Genomic DNA, 21,962 nt, shown 5'->3' on the forward strand with positions numbered 1-21,962 from the left:
GTGAGCCACTGACCTGCAGACTGGGCACAAAATGCTCCTACAGCCTAGAAATACGCGGCTGTGCAAGTCTGAGTCGCGGGCTCCCCAATAAGGGCACTGTTTTCACTGAGCGATTCGGATTCCACATTTAGCGGAAAAAAGCTTGTGGTATGTATAAAAGTGGCCCCCTCCATAGGACAATGCGAGCTCGGCTATTATAGACAAATAGTCATTGAGTTCGTGTCGCCTGTGGGGGAAGGCTGAACAGATTATCTCGGTTAAACGGTTCAATGCAATGGTGAATTTGGAAAAGGAAAGTAATCGAGATGAAAGGAGATTTGGATTTTTTAACGTGACTGAGAAATCCCGGCAGTATATTTGGTGGTTTGAATCGGGAGTGGGCAGGGGGGGAAGAAGAGATGAAAGATCTATGTCCGCACCTGCAAATATTTGTGCTCAGATGCTGTGAGTCACTTGGGGAGGTTCAGGTTCAGATGGGGCGGGCATTGGTGTAGCCATGAAGAGTGAATAGGGGGATTTCGCTTTGAGGAGGGTGGTGGCGGCGACTGGGAGTGGGGCTGTTTGACAGTGATTGCCGCCAAGCGCTTGCTTGAGAGTTGAGTGCTTGCCTCTCCAAAGGCCCAGAGTTGAAAGGAGTGGGCGGCTGGGCTTGTGTTTGGTGGCCAGTATGGCCAGGCATTTCCTAGGGCCGCGGACCCAAAGCTGGTATGAGCGAGAGTGGGGGCTTTGTTAGGCGGCCAGTTTGGCCAAATGTTAGCGTGAGCCGCGGGGTCGGAGCTGGGAGGACAGGGAGGTGCGGCAGAATGCGACATCCAGTTTGACCAAGCACTAGCTTGAGCCTCGGGCCTGAAGCTGGAAGGAGCGGGAGGCGGTGCTGTATTTGGCATCCAGTATTTGGCATCTCAGATGCGGCTGAGATGGGTGGAGGAGGCGGCCAGGAGCCTCCTTGAGCTACAGCCCCCTGTGCTGTTGGGATGGAAGCCCATGGATGGTGGGAGGCTGGGCTCCAGCCGACATCGTGGACACCCCGGCGGTAGGATTCGGGGCACGGCCCAGGCTTGCTCATGGCCTGTTGCTGCGGTTTGATAGCCGCTGGGAGCTAGGCCTTGCGGCGGAGGATGGTGGAGTGCTGTGAGGTATATTTCGAGGTATTTCTTTCTTTTTTCCTTTCTTTGGGATTGGGGTTGACTGGGGAGAAATGTTATTATTTTGAAAGTTTGAGTAAAGTTGTAAAGTTCAGACTTAATCAACTTGCTTTAATGTATGATGTCGGTTTTGGACAGGGCCTGCCTCAGACTCGACACCGTCCATTTTTCGATTGGTGGAATCGTAGGCCTGGTCGAGCGGTAGGAGTACGTGGGGGAGTCGGCCGCAGTTCTCGCCGGAGGCGACGAGGGTAGGCCTAGGCGTCTTGGGAGGCGAGTGGCTGCTCGAGTTGTACTGCGCCCGCGGGTTGGAGCCTGGGGCTCGATTTGGTAGCAATGCCGGGTAGGGGTGGCCTTAGAGCTGGCTGGCTGCGGTGATGGGGCCAGATCTGATTACATCAGATGTTCCCTCCCTTTTTTAAAGTGGTGATGAACTTTCCTGTTTCTCTATTTCAGAAGTGGCTTCAGTTGGCCATTAGCAGTGTTGTTTACATGTGTTAAATACTATAAAAATGTTAATGTAACTAATTAAGGATAGACCAGGGGGAAGGCCAGAAATATTTAAGTGGGTGGGCCTATATAAAACATAACATAATACCAAGTAACTTGTAGACAGTGGTACAGACAAGTGGGTAAGCTATGAAGTTTATGTGTAGTGAAAAAAAAACCCTCATAATGTATTTAGCTTGAGTACATGGACTACATTAAGCATAGTAATCAACCTTGATTTGACATTATTTGTAATCTGATACATTTATGGATGAATCAGGATATTCATATAAAAATGTAGAGGGTTACACAGTGAAAAGTAAGTGTTACAAACTAGAAGTCTGGACTAGTAGTGTTTGAAGGAGAGGGATTAAAATTAAGAGAACTATTTGATATCTACTGTAATAGAAAGACTTGCAGCAAGCTTACAAACAAATATGATAATTTTTATATCATGTTGACTTTTTTAAAGTATCAATTTTAATTGCATTAAATTTTTTTAGGTGGAGACTATAGGGCTTGAGTATGAAATGAAAGGGTTATTTAATTTCATAACCACTGAAAACATACAGATGTATTTCTGTGTTCACCATAGATGGCTCATTTCTGAACCAACACCACCAGTGCACATAATTGAGACCTCATGCAAAGATAGTTTATACCTCAATAAGGAATTGTCAGCATAGCCTGCCTGCAGTAATGAAAAAAAATAAATAAATAAAAAATGAACAAAATCAAAGCAAGCTACAATCTTTAGTACTTTATATTGAGGTAATCATGGAGACAATTAGACAGAAAAATTGGAACCGTACGCTATAGCCATACACTTTAGCATTGCCCTCGAAAAGGAAGGGCACACAGATTATATATACCATTTTATATCAACGACCCCCATATTTAAAAACTGGCATTCAGTAATGCATTGTAGCGCACAGGGCGCTTAAGCACCTTTTGAGTAAATTAAAAGGCATAAATTCTGTTTAGCACTAATGCAGACATTGTCTCCCCAGGCCTGCAAGTCTGAACACCCTCGGCTAAGGAGTGGGTCCCAGGATGAGGGGGGTAAAATAGCCTTGAGTTGCTTTCCACCTTTCATAAATTCCAGGCTGGGAATTTCTGTACCAAAATAAAAAAAAAAAAAAATAATAATAATAATAATTTGCAGCCTGGTGGTTCATTGCTATTCTGTTTAGATTGATGGTGGTCATTTACCCGGCGATGGAAGTTAAGTGCTGCTGTCACTCTTGAAGAGCATAATTGGGAGGTTCCACAGGTCAGTGGCAGTGACAGTTTTCTCTTTTGATTAGTGTTAGAGTGATAACAAAACTTACAGCATGAGTGATGGATGAGCAGGTGCAGGTGGCAGCAGTAGATGCTCAGAGGGAGAGCAGAATAAAACTCACCTGACTCCTGAAGCCATGAGGCAGTTACCATCATCTTCAGCACCTAAAGACATCTACAATTACAATGTGACTATGCTTTACTTTTTTATTAATTAGTTGTGTTTGCTAAGACATCACTTTTACTATTCAACCTATTTGGTGTTACTAATTATAGATATTCAACTTTGGCCCTTAACACTGATGATATTTTAGATCGATTGATCAGTTGTGTGTTTTTTTTTTTTTTTTTTTAAAGGCTGATACAAATACCAGTATCTAGAGAGCATTTTGGCTGATGGCTGATATAATACTGAAAAATACTATACAAATGTTGCTAACTATATATATAACAAACCTTGAGATTTATGAAAGCTTTTCAGCTTACCTAGGCTTGACCATAGATATTCATAAGATCAGAGAAACCATAACTTATCTTCTAGTCAAAGGAACTTAAAGCCTTGATCTGGTTTAAATTACATTTAAGATGGGTTTATATTCGGTTCCTTGTGTTGACTTAATCTCCTTACAGTGATTGCATGATGTGAACACGGAACTTCAGAGTAAAAATCGTATCACCTTCTTCATCCTGCTCTGTTGTAGAACCACCTGCACAAAGATGTAATCAGTAACAACTCAACGTCACCATCTCTAGCCAAGACTAATTCACCCAGCATTAAATGGGAATCCACCAGCAGCTTTAGCTTATTTTGGCTTGTCAGTAGTCCCATGTAGCCCTATTTTCTGAACCATCACAAATTATTACCATTGTCTCCTTTGCGTGCTGACAGATGCTGGAAAAAGTCTGTTTAACATAACAACTATTATTTTATGCGGTCACAGTTAACTGGGACAATGCTCAGATAGACTACCACTAGAAAGAAAAAAAATTGGATGTGGTCAACTGGAAATTCTATTAAGGCTTTGAATTAAAATGTTAAAATGTCCCACATTACTGCAGAGTTTGCCGTTCATAGTGCTGTAAATCTCTGGAATATCCTGAGGCCACAGTGAATATCCCATCTGAGTGTTAATCAGCCAGAGGAGAATTGCAGACATTCTTTGTAAACTGTCAGCAAACAAGCATTGTTTTGAGAATGACAAAAACATAGGAAATGTTTTGTAACAGAAGTTTTTATAGCATTTTAAAAATTAAATGCAAATGTTTGAGTAAACCATGAAAAACAGGCTCATAGTTATATAATTCCCTCATGTGTTACCATCTCTATTCAGTGTTATGTATTATCATGGCTTTAAAGCGACTCTTTTTCCCAAGTTAGATGAGAGCTCCTGAGGATGGAGAATATGACGACAATGAGTTTGTAGACGTGCCAGAAAAGGAGGGCTATGAACCTCTTATTCTTGAACATCTGCACGCAGAGTATGGTGAGTTTGTTCAGGTGCAGATCTGAAGCCTAATGCAATATCACAAACCTGTTCATCAGTAAAGGGACTAGCTTTCTCTATAGGATCTTGCTTAATCCAAATAATCTCACATAGGATATCGCCACACTCTTATAGTGGCCACTTCAAAGTAGATATGAGCTGAAAAGTCCTCTGGGGATTCCAGTTTGTTTGTAGTTTTGGTGCCTAAAGCAGCAGGATATTTAAATGTGGAATTAAAAGCATAGTGGTGAGTTTAGTTAGAAATGTTTAGCTATCGAAAAGCTTCAAAGCACAAAGGAAAGTTTGTTTATGGAGTTAAACTGTAAACCATGAAGTGTTTGTGCTCAAATAAAAATGTACAAATTGTGGTAATTGTGCTGTTTAGCTATGAGTTTTACTTTAAAAATAGGTATGTTGACAGTGAATATAACTGGAAAAGTTCAAAGATTCTTATATTAATATGTTGCATTATTGTAAAAGTGAGTCTCCTCAACTCTGTGAAGAACATTGCCAGGTCACAATTTTATACAAAATAAATGGGGGTAAAATGAGCAAAATATAACAAATAAATAAATAATAATAAAGTAAAAAATAAATAAGACCTTGAAATCTATTATGTCTGCATTGTGACATTATTTTATTCTAATAAAATTATTTTCCCACTAGATTCTTTTTTTAAAAGTATAAATAGTAAAATATTTATACATCACAATAGTATTTGACATTTGTTTTACTGCCTTGAAGTTATTTATAGGCACAAAAATCAGAGAAAGAATTACTTCATTACAGTAATAAGAATCTCCATTTGAGAGATGTGAGAGCAAAATAATATCACATTCAGTGCAAAAACAGCTGCTCATATAAAAACTCTGATATCCTTTTGAAAGGTAATATATTGCTTTAAGCCTGGTTTAAATCAATTAAAATCTGGGGCCACCAATAGAATTCTGTTTTGACAGCTGACTATTTGTACTTGCAAAAGATTCTTGTCCATCTGGGCAAGGACAGCTCTATTGACAAGAAGCCACAGGCAAAAGACAGAGGTCAAGCAATAGGGCAGAGACAAGCTAAAGAACACAGATTATATTTGACCTCAAATCCTGTCCAATTTTAAATTTACTGTCATGAAAATAATTGATTTCAGTGGCTAATGGGATTTATGCAGTTCTTGTAGGAACAGCATGCACTTTGGTAGTTTAGTAATTTCCAGATTTTCCTGTTAATGTATGATGAGCTCCACGCTGCACACTAATTATGAGATGTAATATGATTTCATCAGACTCTCCTGTTCTCTTTTTTCATTTATTTCTGTTAAGCATCTCTAAACAAGCACTAACTGAAGATTCATTAGGATATAATTTCTATAGCTTCACAGAGCCAAGCTGCTTTCTGCAGTAAAGTATGTAATGATCAGTGCACTAGCCATGCCAAATTAACAATGCAATGGTGTTAATGAGCGCCCATTAGCTTGGAGTGGTAATTTACAGTGCTTACCTCTGTGCACTAAACTGTCCACTTACAAAACTGTGTATTCATCTAAGACCAGACTATTTTGAACTTTATTTAATCATAGATCATACAGTACATATAAAAATACAAACTAGATGTTTACTTTGTTACAGCATTACTATGTGGTTGTGAGTTTCAAAGATCCCATGTAAAGTAACAGTGCACATTCTGAAATATCCTTCATATAGCACAACAAATGCAGGATTTGCTGAAATGGAATACTTATGGTTGTTCCTGTCCTTTAACCCCAAATTTGAGCAATATTAATATTGATGCTTATCTTAAATTAGTAATGTTGGACCACACTAAATATGACGTGAGGCTCATTTGGAGATGTGTATGTAATTTCTTTTATATTGAAAAATGTGAAAAGATGAGGTTTTGTTTTTTTGGGTGTACTCTACATGTGGAGGAATATAGATTGAAAATGGAAATTGTGCATTGAGAGTGCAACCAGTATAATACTCCTAAAACGGAAATTCTGATTTTCTGCCAGTTAACTCCATCATTTCAAATGTATCAATCAGTGCAAGTTAACATCAGCAGTTTCATTTAATGTTACATCAACCTGTCACAGGATTCAAGCTCATCCCGGGCTAATCCTTCCTTTTCTTTTTTCTAAATCACATCGGCTCGCTCATCCTGACAAACACTTTAATTTGAAAATAATTTTTTTGTCTGTTCCTCTCCTCCTTTCTCTCTTACCATTCCTTTCACAACAGAGCTTTTATCTATCCCTTTATCCCAACGTTCCTGTCAAGACGTTATCGCTCTCAAAATTTACATTTTAATTACAAGGCCTGTTGAACTCAGGAAAATCAATAACGCCAGCATTGGCAGCTCAACTCTATGTCTACTGCTGGGCCTCTCTATTTCCTCTTATTGATTTATCTCTTTAGCACCTGCAATTTTATTGCTTCAGACAAATTGCTACCATTTTGGTCAATTTGAATAGAAAAAGAAAGCTTTTGGTCATATTTCATGATTTTACACACCCTAGTGTGCAACGGATGCAATAAGTCATTGAAAGGGAGTAAACCTGGATTAACTGTATACACTGGATGATTACATTCAGGATTTTCATCCTGTCCTGAGACCTTAATTAATTTTCTTTTGTAACCCAGTACATCTGTTAAACTGAACTGCTGATGTTACCAAGGCCTTACTGTTGCTTTTGCTTAAATTTTGGGTTAGTGATTTGATAAAATAATCAGCACATAACTAGTCCTGCCTTGCAAACATTTGTGCTAAAGAAATAAGTGATCAGACTTGAATTTGCAGGAGGAGAATAAAATAGGCAAATCAATCAATCAGTCATAAGTTTATGAATCGGAGGGACCTGAACCATATCTGGAGTCCAGAATATGAGACTTTAGTAAGCAAGTATGCTTTTTTTCTGAACGGCAAACTAATTTTATGAACCGAGATGGCCACAAATACATGGTAATGTATTTAAAATGAAACCAAGTACCTCAATTATTTATCATAATACAATTAAAATAGTATAATTGATCTTTTTGATGAAAGAATTTGAATTGAATCACTAGTTTCAAATGTAAAAATTAAGCACAAAGGAACATCAGTCAGATAAAGAATACAATTTTGTGCCAGAAAAATCTGTAACCTAATAAACAGATTGGTTGGCACAGTGTATTTTATGTTTTCTGAATAGATAAACAAAAACCAGACCTAGATGTTTAATGTATAAATTATATTTAGATTTTTTTAAATATGAAAAAAAAAAAAAGCATTTGAAATAAGCATTTCAGATAAACATATCTAAAAACACGTCCTGTTATGTAGATTGTTTTTTTTTTTTACTTTTGAAAACCATATTTGTTGACAAGAAATAAGAGCAGACAAGGCAAATAATGCCCATTTGTCTTTGAAAAGAGGTCAGGTGTCCTGTAGTCAGTATTATGAGGAATTCGCCTCACTTGTTTTTAATTTCATCTCATTCTGGTGTGAGCCTTAGATCTTTGTGTCACTCCGAGACCACCTTAAACCTCTGCACACTCCTGCTGGAACCCCCTCAGTCCATTAGACTGCTAGTTTCAATGTTGTGTTCTAAATATTTTTAATGGAATGGTAGCAGAAAAAACTAATTGAAAAAAATGTTTTTTTTTTTCAAATTGATCAAATGATCAAAATAACAGAATGTTATTTCAAATATAGAGAAAGAAATCTGAGAAAATATATATTTTTAAGTTTTTCATATTTTATATGGAAATATTAATAAAAACTATATTTTATAAAGTATTTGAAACACAAACACGCGCACACAAAACTAAACTTTTTTTTTAATTGTTTTTGGAGATTGAAGTGTGTTCTGGTTGTTTCAGTGCAGTGTGTCTGTGCAGCAGTGACTAGGGGGCATTGACAAAGACAAAGCCTCTGACAAAGGCCCCTGTCCTTACGTTTGGTGTGGATCTTTACTAATGGGGAGAGGAGAGCAACCCACTGCTAGCAAGTACAGTCTCATTCATAAGAAACATTGAGAATGTTTTACATAACACAAGCATCGTCTCTTTTTGAAGTATGAATTGATTGTGTTATGTGATGTAGCCACTAGAGAGCACTATTGTATGCTCACTGACTTCAGATCAACTCCTATTCCTCAAAATTGAATGATGAAAACATTGATCTGGAGGTGAACTGTCTGCAGAGATGAAATCTAGATATATCACCTTTGCTGGGAAATTTAAAACTATGGAGCACAAGTGCAAAGCACCAATGCCAAATGGATCTTTGTTTGAACGCCAAGGTAGAGTAAAGGTCAGAAAAGTAACATTAATGATGCCCTAAAAAATACACAGAACAGATGTTATACTGAATATTTTAGACGATATTTAGCTGTGTTTGGTCGAATGGTAAAAATATATTCTTATTTCATTGTGTAAATAAATAGATATAAGCAGGACACTGATTGAATAAACGGCTGAATTAAATGAGATGTAATTTCAGTGCACGTTCCATAGAAACATTATCTCTTGGGATGAGCTGGGCAGGCCTGTTAACCCAGAAGATTCACTGCAACTGGAGGACGAAAAGAGGAAGCATGAGGAGGAGCAGTCAGGTTAGACCATTCATGCAACCTATTGAACAACAGTCATGCCAGTAATCAACAGTGATATTTACCTACAGGGATAGTTCACCCAAAAATGAAAATTTGGTATTCATTATGTCTGGGATGGCAAACTCCTTCATTCCTTCAGAGCCAGTCAGAGAAGTCAGAAAAGCTTTTTAGCAAATATTTAATAAATATTCATTCTGCTCTGATGACCATTTTGTAAGATGTTAATTGTACTGTATGTCAACATACCCTCTATTAATGTGGGCAATGTCTTTTTTAATGTGATATGATCAAGTGAGATGTTTACATAATCTCTTTTCATTCCAATTAAGCCATGAATCCCATTGCAAATTAATTATTTGACTGCATGTAGATGTATGGAAAAGAGCGGCATGAGAATTCTTTAAACTATCTCATGTTTTTACACGTGTACGACGATCTGTGGACACAAAATGAGTAAATTCTGAAACTCTTAAGGCATGTTTAGGATCATGCACTCTTGCCAAATGAACATCGCACACCAAACCTGAAAGCTTGATAATCTTTTTTTCATGTTTTGTCAACCCAGTGCTGAAGAATCCCCAAGATCATTCTATACTGTCAAATGCCCTTTAGTAACCAGTAGCCAGGCGAAATCCTAGACCTCCATTACCCACAGTTCCTTCCTTATAACACAACAGTCCAATCAGGTGGCTGTGAGACTCTTGGAAGAGATGAACTGATGGAATCCCATCCAAGTCATCATCAATACTCAGATAATAGGACAGGCTGCATCTCACTCTGTCTCTCAACTTTTCACTTTTCTCCTTCTCGCTCTGGTTTCTTTTCTTGTGGAGTCGGGTGCTAAAAGCCAATTAAGTAGCGTCTTGATCCTGTCACTGGAGCGTCGGATGTGCTTTCTTTGGCCACAGTTTACTTGTTAACAAACAGTTATCTGAGGCAACTGACTTCGGGTGCCTGCTGACCACTGGCTTGTGAAATAGCATCTTTTGTAACTAAGTAAGCTATCGATCCCGCAACTCCATCACACCCTCTCCCCGTCTACATGCTGGTTGTCAGGGTAACCACAGGACACCCCACCCGTTCTCCTGCGCTGCCCGTGTGCTCATGATGTTCACTGACTAAACATTTGCTCCCCTGCTGTGCCATTGATTTCTGCTTCAGGCTTCAGCCATCCCAAAATATTTCAGTGTGTCTAACATACGTACATCTGTCATTTGTGTCTAACATACATCGGTCATTATGATACTGCTCACACTTGTAAGTGTGAACTCAAATCTTTTCTAAGCACTCAGACTTGAAATTTGATAAAACCAGTAAAAAAAAAACCTTTGATTTACATTGAAGGAGGAGTGGAATCCAAATCTAGAGACAAGAAAATCACACACTGTCCAAAGGAATCTGTCACTGGTACAGTACCATTTCAAAAGGGACCATTTATCTAATAATACATTTGAGGTACTGATATGAAGACTAAATAAAGTACAAATGTGTAGTTTTGGGAACTGCAACACACCGTGACAGGAGTGAGGCGTGAGGGTGCAAGACTCTAACAACAGCATAGCAACAGACTAACAACCATTCAGATATCCTTAGTAACTGCATAGTGATGCCCTGACATCCCCTACATAACACCCAGTTTAAAGGGGTCATGAACTGAGAAATCAAGATTTACCTAATCTTTTGATATGTAAGAGGTCATTGTTCTATAAAACCATTGTGTAAATTTCTGAACTTAATTAATTTTCGTTAGTTTAAAAACATCTTATACTGAGACCAATCTGCCAAAACCAATGCCTGCTTCTACATCACTGCCTGTTTAGCCCTGTCCACCGATTCCTGCATGTACTGTTGTAAAATAAGGTGTAAATAACAAGAGGTGAACATGGGTCAACACAGAAACCAAACAATAAACTTTTTTTAAATTGCGATTCATACTGTATATGAATAAATTTTAACATGCACCATTCTCTCTTCCTCTTCTCTAAATCATCACAACATGGCTTCGCATGGCTGCATATTCCTTGGGGTGGGGTTTATGATGTAACAAACCCGGGAAGTAGCTCGTTGTAGTCCCTGCCAGCTGTTTTTGTAAGCATTAAACAATTTTAAAAGATGATATATCCGTTTGCATTGAACTTTCAGTGCTGCAACTTTGCTAGATATTGTTTATGCTCAAACAGCAACATTACACAAAAAGTAAAAAAAAAAAAGATAAAAAAAGAAAACTGAAATCACAATCAACCACCCCTGACCATGCCAGTAAGAAATTGATCCTTTGTTCACTTCATTTACAAACAAGCCATAATTTAATGCATGATTTTTAGAAAGATTAAAACTAAAAGACGAGGCTATGCCAACTATATTGGATCCGACACTAATGTCGCACAAGTGGTTTTAATTTTTTTTTTTTGTTGTTGTTGTTTTTTGCCCTTGATTTGATGGGACAGAAGTGAGACAGGAAGCTATAAGGGAAACAGGTTAATTTAGCTCAAAAGAAATCATTTAAGATTTTATAGGGAATTTGTACAGAATTTTAAGGCTGATCACAGAGTTGGCTAATGATTCATGGTACAACAACTCTGCATGGATATTAATATCCAATCTAAGACATAAACTATTCTTAAACATAAACATATGCACTCATACATTCATAGTATGTATTTACATTCAAAGTGAGGAAAGAATTAGTTTAGAAGGTTGAAAATATGAAATCTCAAGTTTATAGCAATAAATGCAATTGCATAGATCTGAACAACCATCAATCATCTTATTAACCCTTGCTTGGAGTCTCTCGATGAGGCTATAAACTTTATATTTAATGCATTAGTTGTTGTGTTAAGGGATTTCCTTTTCTTGTAATCATTGCAGAAAGGGGTTTCCCAAGGTTGCTGATTGGCTGGAAATTCAGTGGTCATTTGTAGTGAAGTCTTGGGAGTTAGCTGAAGTTGCGGAGTTGTGGGCTGGTTGAAATTTTAGATAGGCACTCGAGGCCAGACTTGGAGATGCAGCGTTGCAGCAAAACTGAACTCAGAACACAAAACTCTCAACAGAAAAGAAAAGAAATTAAAGTAGAAGCCAGCAAGAAGTGTGAAGAGACTAGATGGCTATTCTCCTCATGGTTTTAGAGGAGCAGCTGGCATGTAAGCCAGAGCACTCTCAGAGAGCACTTAAAAGCAGTGGCAAAACGCAGTGGCAAAAAGGCAAAAGAAAAAGCATAATTTAATGGTGTCCCGAGTATTTAAACATGACTGGTTGGACACATCTAAATTGGTGTCTTGACCAATTAGGCATTGTTTTAGCTCGGGGTGTTGTTATTTTTCTCTTCCCAATACATACTTCAACATGTTATCTTTTCAGTCACATTATATGAATTTTCCTGCTCTTGGAGAGTATAATTTGAACATGACTTCAAGAATATAATACATTTGACAAAGAATTGATTGAAATAAATGTTTCAAACAAGAAGATTCAAACACATACTAAACATGAATATGAACCCTTAAGCTATTCAATAGTTCTTGAAAATACATACACAATGAGTGATTAGAACATTATAGATAAATGTGTGGGTTACATATGCAATGAAGTTATGCAATGGACTGATATTCATTTATAAGTCCTTTTAAGATGATTTTAGGTTCATCTATGTAAAAGACAGTCTCTCTCTGTCATTCTGTGAACATGAGGGTTTGCTTTGTGAGGAACATAGAGGTCAAAAGGTCTAGAAGGAACCTGGTCTTTGTCCTGGGCGGGAGAAATCAGTCCAAGGAAGTATGTAGCTCTATCGTGGATTTAAATGTGATGGTCAGCTGTGCATCTCTGTGACAATTAATCTTGGTTACTTGCCCCAAATTTGACAAATTCCTTCCAGAGTTGGATTATCAATAAGTGTTATTTTGTGTTAATGTTGCAAGCTGTTCAATGAAAGGACTGGTTGGTTAGGCTTGCTTCAGACTGGCTTATAAGTGGACCTCATAGAATAGTAAAAAGTGTACTGTTCAAAACTGCATGTCCTGTACATGTGGAAGAATTGACATAAAGCGACTTTGACAAAAAAAAAAAAAAAAAGTATTGGCCAAATATTTGTTTCTGCTTTTAGAGTTGCTGTCTATTGTCTTTAAGGCATATTCCAGGTTCAAAATAGGTTAACAGTTGACAGTATTTGTGGCCTAATTCAGCATAACACAAGTGCTTTCTTCCATTTCTATTAAAAAAAAGCAAAAATAGGAGTCATTGTGAGACACTGACTGGAGCCAATTTCTTGTCACACCTTAATCAAACACATATGAACCAGCTAATTAAGATCTCAGGGACACTTGATAATATAAGACAGGTGCATTGGAGCAGTGTTTGCACTGAACTCTGCAGGAATGGTATATCTCCAGGAAATGGATCGGGCACCCCTGTGATAAATGCTGTAAAATTGCAGAGAACAGCTTTGTAAGCTTAAGTAATAAAGATTTTAACTGAAAAAATACTGTGAAAACTTTTATAAAATTAGAAGCTTTGCATTTCTGCCTCACCATTATCCTAATTTTTGCCTTTTTGCAGGCAATTATTTTTTGACTTATGGGGCAGTCATGGCCTAATGGATAGAGTCAGGCTTGTTACCTAAAGGTCGTGGATGGGAGTCTCAGGTCTGGCAGGGATTGTCAGTGGGTGGGTGGGTGGGTGAATTACGGTGGGTGAATTACTCTCCACCTTCAATAACACAACTGAGGTGAGATCATTGAGCATGCACTGAACCCCCAACTGCCCCCGGGGTCACCACAGCATTGGCTGCCCACTGCTCCGGGTGTGTTCAAGGTGTGTGTGTGTGTGTGTGTGTGTGTGTGTGTGTGTGTGTGTGTGTGTGTGTTTGTGCTCTTGGATGGATTAAATGCATAGCACATATTCCAAGTATGGGACACTTTACTTGGCCACACGTCCTTTCCTTTCTTTACATTTAACCCAGAATAGTCTGGACTGGTGCAAAACTGCCAACGAGCAATGTTACTGTGCACTTCACAACCATGTTATTATAGCATTTTTTGTGCATCATAGTATTTTTTGCATTTTCATGTGTTTTCTATAGATAATCAAATAAGCTGACTGCAGCTGTTGCCTGTGATGTTCATGTGTGCCCGACTTTTGCAGATGCGAACTGCTGACAGAGTAGTTAGCCCTGCTGCACAGCTTAAGCAAAATGCAGGGCCCCCATCATGCTCACAGGCAGAATGAAGCCCCTAAAGGACGGATTGTAGCACTCAAGTAACGGGGGGCTTTTTGCCTCCATAAATTCTTATAGGGACGACCAACTCCTTCATATTCATTTAAAAGGCATTTGAAAAAAGCTGTTGCATGCATGCATGCGTTTCACTGCAGACTGATGAAGCGCAGTACTGTGCAATTAAATACTTTGGAAATTGTAAATAATTTAACAGCTAACATTTTATCATTGCAAGATATGCATGTATCAACAGTATGTAGGGGACATGCTTAAAGGGAAATGCTTAATGAAAAGTTGATGATTTTGATCTATCTACACTAATGTACAAAGTGTATGATCGTTTTTTTTTTTGTAAAGAAATTAATAATTGATCAAAAGAGACAGTAAAAACCATAATACTATTAAATGCTGTTCTTTTGATCTTTCTATTGATTAAAGAATCCTAAAAAACTAAAACAAAAATGGTTTCCATTAAACTGATTTTCTGTATTCATCATAGAAATACGAAATGTTTCTTGAACACCAAATCAGCATATTAGAATAATCTACAGTCATAGTTTCACCATTAAGTTAAAATGTCCTCAACATTACTGTCACTCATTTTACAAAAATTAAAGATTGAGGTCATGATCAGTCAAATATGTGAAATGTGTATAAAACCTTTCTCATATTGGCTCAGATTGGCGAGACCCAGAGCTCATAAGGGAGATCGAAACTGGACTGGAGAAGATCTGGGCTCATCAAAGCGTACGGGAAAGGACAGAATGGCAACAAAGGAAAGTCAAAGAAAAAGTACCCAAACCTTAAAGGTTTGAAGTAAAATGTCAGTACATCTTGTTCAAGACTACAGAAGAAAGTCTTTAATAAGTAAGTAATGGTAGATGCTCAAAATGAAGTAGAAAATCACTAAATTGGCATGATGCTTTTTGCTATATTGGGAGATAACTGAAGTCAAATATATTGTTATTGAATACTTGTGAACACATTTTACAAGTGATGGGTAAATAAATATTTTGAATCTCAACCACATTTTTCCTCATAGGAGGTCCATGAGTCGAGTTATGGAGGTCAAGAACAAGATGGACTAGAGAAAACACAATAAATTTTCTAATCAATTTAACTATGCAATGCATTGAATTACAGGTACTGCCACATGCCAGTTTGGATCTTTATGCAGAACAAAAGCGCATTGTTCATACTGTTCCTCAAATGAACTATATCATCTTTGGATGGCCATTTGCAATGCCTGAATAATTCTTTTTTTTTTTTTTTTTCCTGGGTGCTATATAACTAATACAAAAAAAAAAAAAAATAAATAAAAAAAATAAAAAGGTTTAAAGTTAGGCTATGCCATTTTAAATCTTAATTTAAAATGGAATTTTAATCAATGTTGTATTTTCAACATTGTATTTTCCCAACTTTTGTCTTTGCTACATTGTAGTAGGACTATTTGTGATCCAGAAAAGATCACAAAAGAAATATGTTGTCAGAGTAAGTCGTAGCCTATGTGAATGTTAATATAGAGTACATTTCTACTGATTTAAAACATGACATTGTCTTTATTCATTTAAGGGTTTTTTTTTTTTTTTTTTTTTGCGAAGATTAAAAACGCACCACCACAGCAACATATGAAGGCATAGGCAAGGCAGGATTTATTTTTTTATTTTTTTCATTTCCACTTTTACATAAAATTTTATTTATTAATGTTTGCATGTTCTTTAAGTAACATAGTCTCACGACTGACTTGCAGTTTACCTTAATCGATTAGATCCGCTGAAACAGTACACAGTTTATTAATATAATTTGTTTGTAGCAATTATATCAAAAACAGTTCTTCATTTTCATTACAGCAGATGAAAAATGGCTTAACATGTTAAATGAGGCTAGCTTAGTTAACTAGACTGTATACTGCAGAAAACTATAGCATTGCTAAAAAGTAAGCAATGCTTTTGAACCAGCCTAAAGCTGCTAACTGAGAAAGTGATTTCGGTTGTACAGAATTAGAGTTAACTGACATTGGTGTAGCTTGTTTGGTCTTATTCCACCATATATATATATATATATATATATATATATATATATATATATACGTACGAATAAAGAAACCTACTTCCATAAATCTGTAAATAAGTATTACGATTTTCAACGGATGACGAAAAATATGTTAATCGGACAAAAATAATTAAGATCGTCATGCCCGTCTTTTCATACGTGTTCAAGGTAAGGATTATAATTTCCCCCATACGTAAATATTTTATTTACTTGCAAAATGTGGAGAAAAAAAAAAATCGAAAATATTTTATGCATTCTAATTGTAATAATAATGATAACAATACATAGTTAACGTGAAATGCTTTTGCACCCATTTCATTGTGCATTTGTCTGGACACGAAACAAGTTATACGTTGGCATGCAGGAAACGAATTTAGCAATTGTTTTAAAATATATTTTATAATATATCTTAAATTGTTTTAAAACACCATTTTATGAAACAATCACTTACATTATCCCGTTGAATTTTGCGTAAAATAAAACTTTGCTTATTATAGGTTTAATGTAATGTTTACGCCATTCGAAATTTAAGCAGTGTACAAAGCATGCATCAAAAACAATTGCACAAGCAAGGCTGAAACTATAATTCGTTTTAAGGCGTTGGATTCCTTAATATTACTTATTCTAATATTTATAGGTTACTTAAAGTACGCAAATTTCAGAAACAACAGAGTCCTGTTTTAGACGTCACAGTTTTTCTTTCAGTATCAAGCTGAAATCTAACAATAATAGACAAAAATATTTTTAACAAACAAAACTGTAAATTGCAATAGAATTATTCTAATAGCCTACTTTTCAACTGCATTTCTGTAGTTATCAGCTAACATTTAAGCTACGTTATTGATATTTAAGCAACTATCAAAACAATAAGTAAATTTAAAAGGAACATATATTATTTTAAATATTTATAAATGTAAAATTATAATATTTTCTACATGATAAATTCGTAGATATAGGTAAATAGGTAGGCTAATGTTCAAGTAAATCAACTCAACAATAAACTATTTTGGCCTGAGTCATTAAACATAAGGTTTTCAAAGGGGAAAAACTTTATATATTCGTAAAAACGACGTGAAATGTAAGGTAAACGATTACCAATAGAACACCTGTTCGCTCTTCATTGAACGAAATTGACCGCAATTAATCCCAGCGTTTTAAGCGGTTTCTCAATTTAGAAAATTCAATTTCAAATCATGGATTAGCATATAGTGCAAGATCATGTAAAACTTGGTTTTAAATTTAGTTCATAAAGCCAGGCTTATGACAACGAAATGTTTGACAACTTATCTGTCATCTGCCATTTTATTTCAACCATTTAATTGGGAGACAAACAATTAAATAATAGCATAGTCTATGCAACGTCAGAATTAAATAATATGGCCCACAGTAAAAAAAAAAAAAAAAAAAAAAAAAAAAAACTTTTCATTAGGCTTATGTTTACACGATTTTTCTTTGTTTCAGTACATAATCGTTTAATTCCCTACTACATTTGCTATCAAAGTTAATGTCTAAACACATTTCATAACTAAATATATACAGTTTGACCTTCAGAAATATTCACAGTTGATCAAAACGAAGCAAATTTAAATTAGATTTAATTATTAGCATGTAATGCCGAAAATTATTTCTAATTCTGGGTTTGCCACAGTGCAGAATGGTTGCTATATCTCGGTTTTTAAGACCTATCAAATGTCTTTGCAAGTGTGTGACAGCATAGTGCTTCATGTTAAAAATGTTCCTGTGCAGAGTTGACCGGACGTTTTGTTTCTTCCGATGCAGGGCACCTCCTAAAGATTTCTTCTTATAAGTGTGGTGCGTAAAATGTGGGAGCTCCATAAGTCTGAGAGCCGAGCATGAAGGGTGACAGTACCGCGTGACCCGGCAGAAAGGGTAACTGAGTGGTGCATACGAGTCCTCCTGGCGTGTGACCCGGATAGCTGGTGTGCATGGACAGATGACCGTTCATAGGAGGAGACGGGCTCAGAGGACTCAGGCCGCTCAGTCCGTTGCTCGGTCCACCTCCGCTCCCGCTTGTCGGTGCGCTCGTGTCCGCGCCTGGGTTCTGTTTCTTCCACTTTGTCCGACGGTTCTGAAACCATATTTTCACCTGAGTCTCCGTCAAGCTCAAAGACAGCGCCAGGTTGAGGCGTTCGCACACGGACAGGTATCGCGTCGACTTAAATTTGTTCTCCAGAGCCACCAACTGCTCGTACGTGAACGCAGTCCGGGCCCTTCTGGGTTTTCCAGACTTCGAGTCCGAGCCGGAGCGCTTACGCTTGGGCTTCACCGGGTGACTCTGTCCGTTTGATGAGGACTGTTGAGTCTGCTGTCCTTCTGGACTTTTGTTTAGTGAGTCGTCGTCCTCGTGCTGCCCAAACTCGGCGTCGTTGTTTCCTAGCAGGGCGCTGCTCTCCTCGCTGCACAGATCCTCCTGCAGCTCGATGTCCGACTGATTCCCTCGGGTAAAATCAGCCTCACATTCATCTGACCGGAACACAAATCCGTCTTCTGTGGTAACACAAAACACTGTTATTAAAAGTCAGCTTTACACCAATGACCTGAATGCACAGGTGAATTTACCGAGTTTAACACACGCTGATATGAATTTGATAGCGCCAACGGGGGTAGTACATTCAGTCGTTTCTTACTCTACATTTCCTAAAATGTTCTTATCTATTTTCCTATTTTTATTATTTTTTTCTAAATAAAATCCTTGATTTTCAAATTGAACTATATAACATCTCTTGTAATGTGATTTTGATTGAGTAATATAGAAATTGTTTTCTACTTGAACTGTCTTCTTTATATTAAGTGGGGACAGAGTAGATAGCACTTCTTTTGGTGTGTCAATTCGTCTTGACATCTTAAATCACAGCACGGTCGACTAATCGATAACTCTCAATTTACTCATCCATTTAAAGCGGCTGTTAAAAACAGCACAAACCTTATCAAATTATTGCAGCCTACAATTACTGTTTATTGAAAATTGCTTTCGCGCGTTGCCTCCAATCAATCATAGAGGTTGACACATATTTGTCCTTGCAAATGCAGGCACAGAAGATAAGATGATCCCACGAAAACCGTGCTTTCTGTTTTCACCATTTAGAAACGATACAAAGCATTAATATATTTGAAGAAAAGAAGAAAAAGAAAAAGAAGAAGAAGAAGAAGAAGAAGAAAAGCAATTAAGCGCATTTGATTGCGTTTAATTTAACTCAACTTGCTGCGTAAAGAGGCTGATAATGTGGAGAATCTGTTCCAGACTGGTCGATATCCTATTATAGAAATTAGTATATCTCTTTCAGGCAGCTTGCAAAATCTTTCTCAACATGTAAATTATAGGACCAAAATTCGGATAATTAGAAGATTAAACCCTATTATACTTAAAGGAGATATTGATCATGGATCTCAAAAAAACAAACAAACAAAAAAAAAAAACAATTCGGACAGCTCGAGTATAATGCTCCAAAATAATTCTTAAACTTAATAATTATCTGAAACTTAGTTTCAGTATATTCCCTTGACAAGTAAAAATGGCAAGTGACATACTACATTTAAAAAATTAGTTTCTAGCTGTCTCAAGAGTAACTGTAAAAGTAATATCTAATAACAATCCTAAGAATTCCCCATTTCAGTCCACAGCCACTCAATTATAAGACTTAACATGTTTATTTACAAGTATTTAAATTATTAAAAAAAGGAGACAATTCCTTCTGTAAATGAACTTCAGTTAAAATCCATCTTTATGGCTTTTCTAGGTTCAGAAAATGAGGTTTAAGGTCTAGTTCCATTTGCTAACAATAAAGCAATTATTTTTTCTATACAAAAATAGGCACCCTAGACAACAAAACTGGTTTGAATATGGGCATTCAAGCAGTGTTCTTCAATTACATGTCGTAAAAACTATTTGAAACATGTTATTATTATAAATTAATTTTCATCACCTAAATAATTACGAGACTACATTGATAATTCGTATTTTTATTAATTCATTTGATACACCACGGTATCATTTTAAGTGAAAAGTTAATTATAATCGTGAAAAACTTTTTTCCAAAACAGTGACCATTCACAGCACATTTTTACTCTTTTGAACTTTTTACCCTTCTACATCAATGTAACATTTTGCATTAAGATGTTTAATTGAATTAAAAAAAAATTCCAACACATTTCAATTATATAGCCTAATTAGAATGTATATGCTACAATGCTGATGTTGAAAAAAAAAAAAAATGCTTGTCCATATTATTTGTACTTTCGCGCATGTCATTTTAAACAATGGTAACTTACTTAAAATACCTGATGTTTTTTTACAGTCGTAGTCCTCTTGATAAGACTTGTGCTCGATCGTATGATTTGAGTCATCGCTTCTGTTTTCTGTACCAAACGTGAAATCACAACCTGTCCTATTAGGTGTTTGCCTCTTACTAGTAAATTTATTGGGGTCCAAAATGTCCAGAACCGAGAACGAGGTTGTCCGGTGTACGGTAGGAGGCGCGCCCGCGGGTGAAGGCTCGTGTCTCGGTGAGGTTTCTTGGCTCTCCGCCGGTAAAGCATCTCTCCCTCCGGCGCAGTTAAACACGGGCAGTTCTCCGGCAGCGAGGCGCTTGTCGTCCATGCCGTCCTGCGGAGCGACCACGATCACGCCGGCAGCGGCAGGTACGATGGAGTCGCCAACCTGCACTTTATCCCGGTTCATAGCTCTCCAGAGGGCAGCACAGCCGTCTGACTTCTGTTCTCTTTTGCCGTTCTTTATTCAACAGTACACATGCTGGTGAAAATACATATACAAATAAGTTCAGACTGCTACTTAAGATGATTTTGGTCAGGAGTTGATCCAGCCGGTCTTTAGATGGTGATGCTGATGTCCCCCTGCTCAGGTCCTTTTTTGGGTTTGAACCGTCTCCTTGGGACACCCCGTCGTTTATGTCACATACACACACGCTCGCGCGCGCCCAGCTGGATACCCTCCCCTCTACACAGCTCTGACCATCTCCAAAACTTAAAGCCGTGGCTTATTTATGCATTAATATTCCACTGTGAGTGGTAATTGGCTACAAATTAATCCCATGCCTCTAATAGCCTATTATCTCCGTCTGAGTATGAGAAGCACCAGAGGAGAGTGAGCGATGATGTGGCCTCTGATATACACAGCTGTCAACTCACACCCAACGTGGTGGCACTGGACTGGAAACGCACTAAATAGGCTTATTTTCCCCCACTTTCTCCCTCCCATCTCCCGCGCTCGGTTGAGGTTACGAAAATCATTGTTTCCAGAGAAATTAATGAGAAAATGGGCCACTTGAAAGCGGCGATGTCTTGGAGTGGTTAACAGTGAATCTTTTTAATTTGATGACGAAACGAAACACATAGAAGCGATTTTTAATTGTTAATTGGCCAATAATTGTTAATCGTTAATAATAGTTCAGATGAAAAAGCGCCACATAAGTGTGACAAAATTGCATTTTCTTTTGTTTGGTTTAGAGGTGCAACTTGAAAAAGGTCAGTTCTTTGCAATTACTGCAATCATAAGCAAGAAACTAAAAGTTGCACAAAAATGGGTAAAACAATCAGCTGTAAAGATGAACATGATTATTCTATCAAGACCGGACCCATGGGAGTGACGATATAAGCCCCTGCAAAGAGGCTTCATGGGCCATGACATTCAACTTTTAATCTGATCTATTGAGGGGCCAAATAATAGCCATTATAATAGG

At 37.3% G+C, this 21,962-nt stretch overlaps 1 protein-coding gene across 1 annotated transcript; it reads right to left on the reverse strand.

Moving 5' to 3' along the window:
- Positions 1 to 17,739: 17,739 nt before the first annotated feature.
- On the reverse strand, positions 17,740 to 21,457 carry LOC113114454 (NK1 transcription factor-related protein 1-like). Its single transcript, XM_026281384.1, has 2 exons — positions 20,545 to 21,457; positions 17,740 to 18,753 (listed from the first exon to the last, which is right to left on the reverse strand). The coding sequence occupies exons 1-2, from the start codon at positions 20,942 to 20,944 to the stop codon at positions 18,047 to 18,049; spliced, it is 1,107 nt and encodes a 368-aa protein (XP_026137169.1). The 5' UTR covers positions 20,945 to 21,457; the 3' UTR covers positions 17,740 to 18,046.
- Positions 21,458 to 21,962: the final 505 nt, after the last annotated feature.

The sequence above is a fragment of the Carassius auratus genome, chromosome 14 (genome assembly GCF_003368295.1).
Source record: "Carassius auratus strain Wakin chromosome 14, ASM336829v1, whole genome shotgun sequence".
NCBI classification, from domain to species: Eukaryota; Metazoa; Chordata; class Actinopteri; order Cypriniformes; family Cyprinidae; genus Carassius; species Carassius auratus.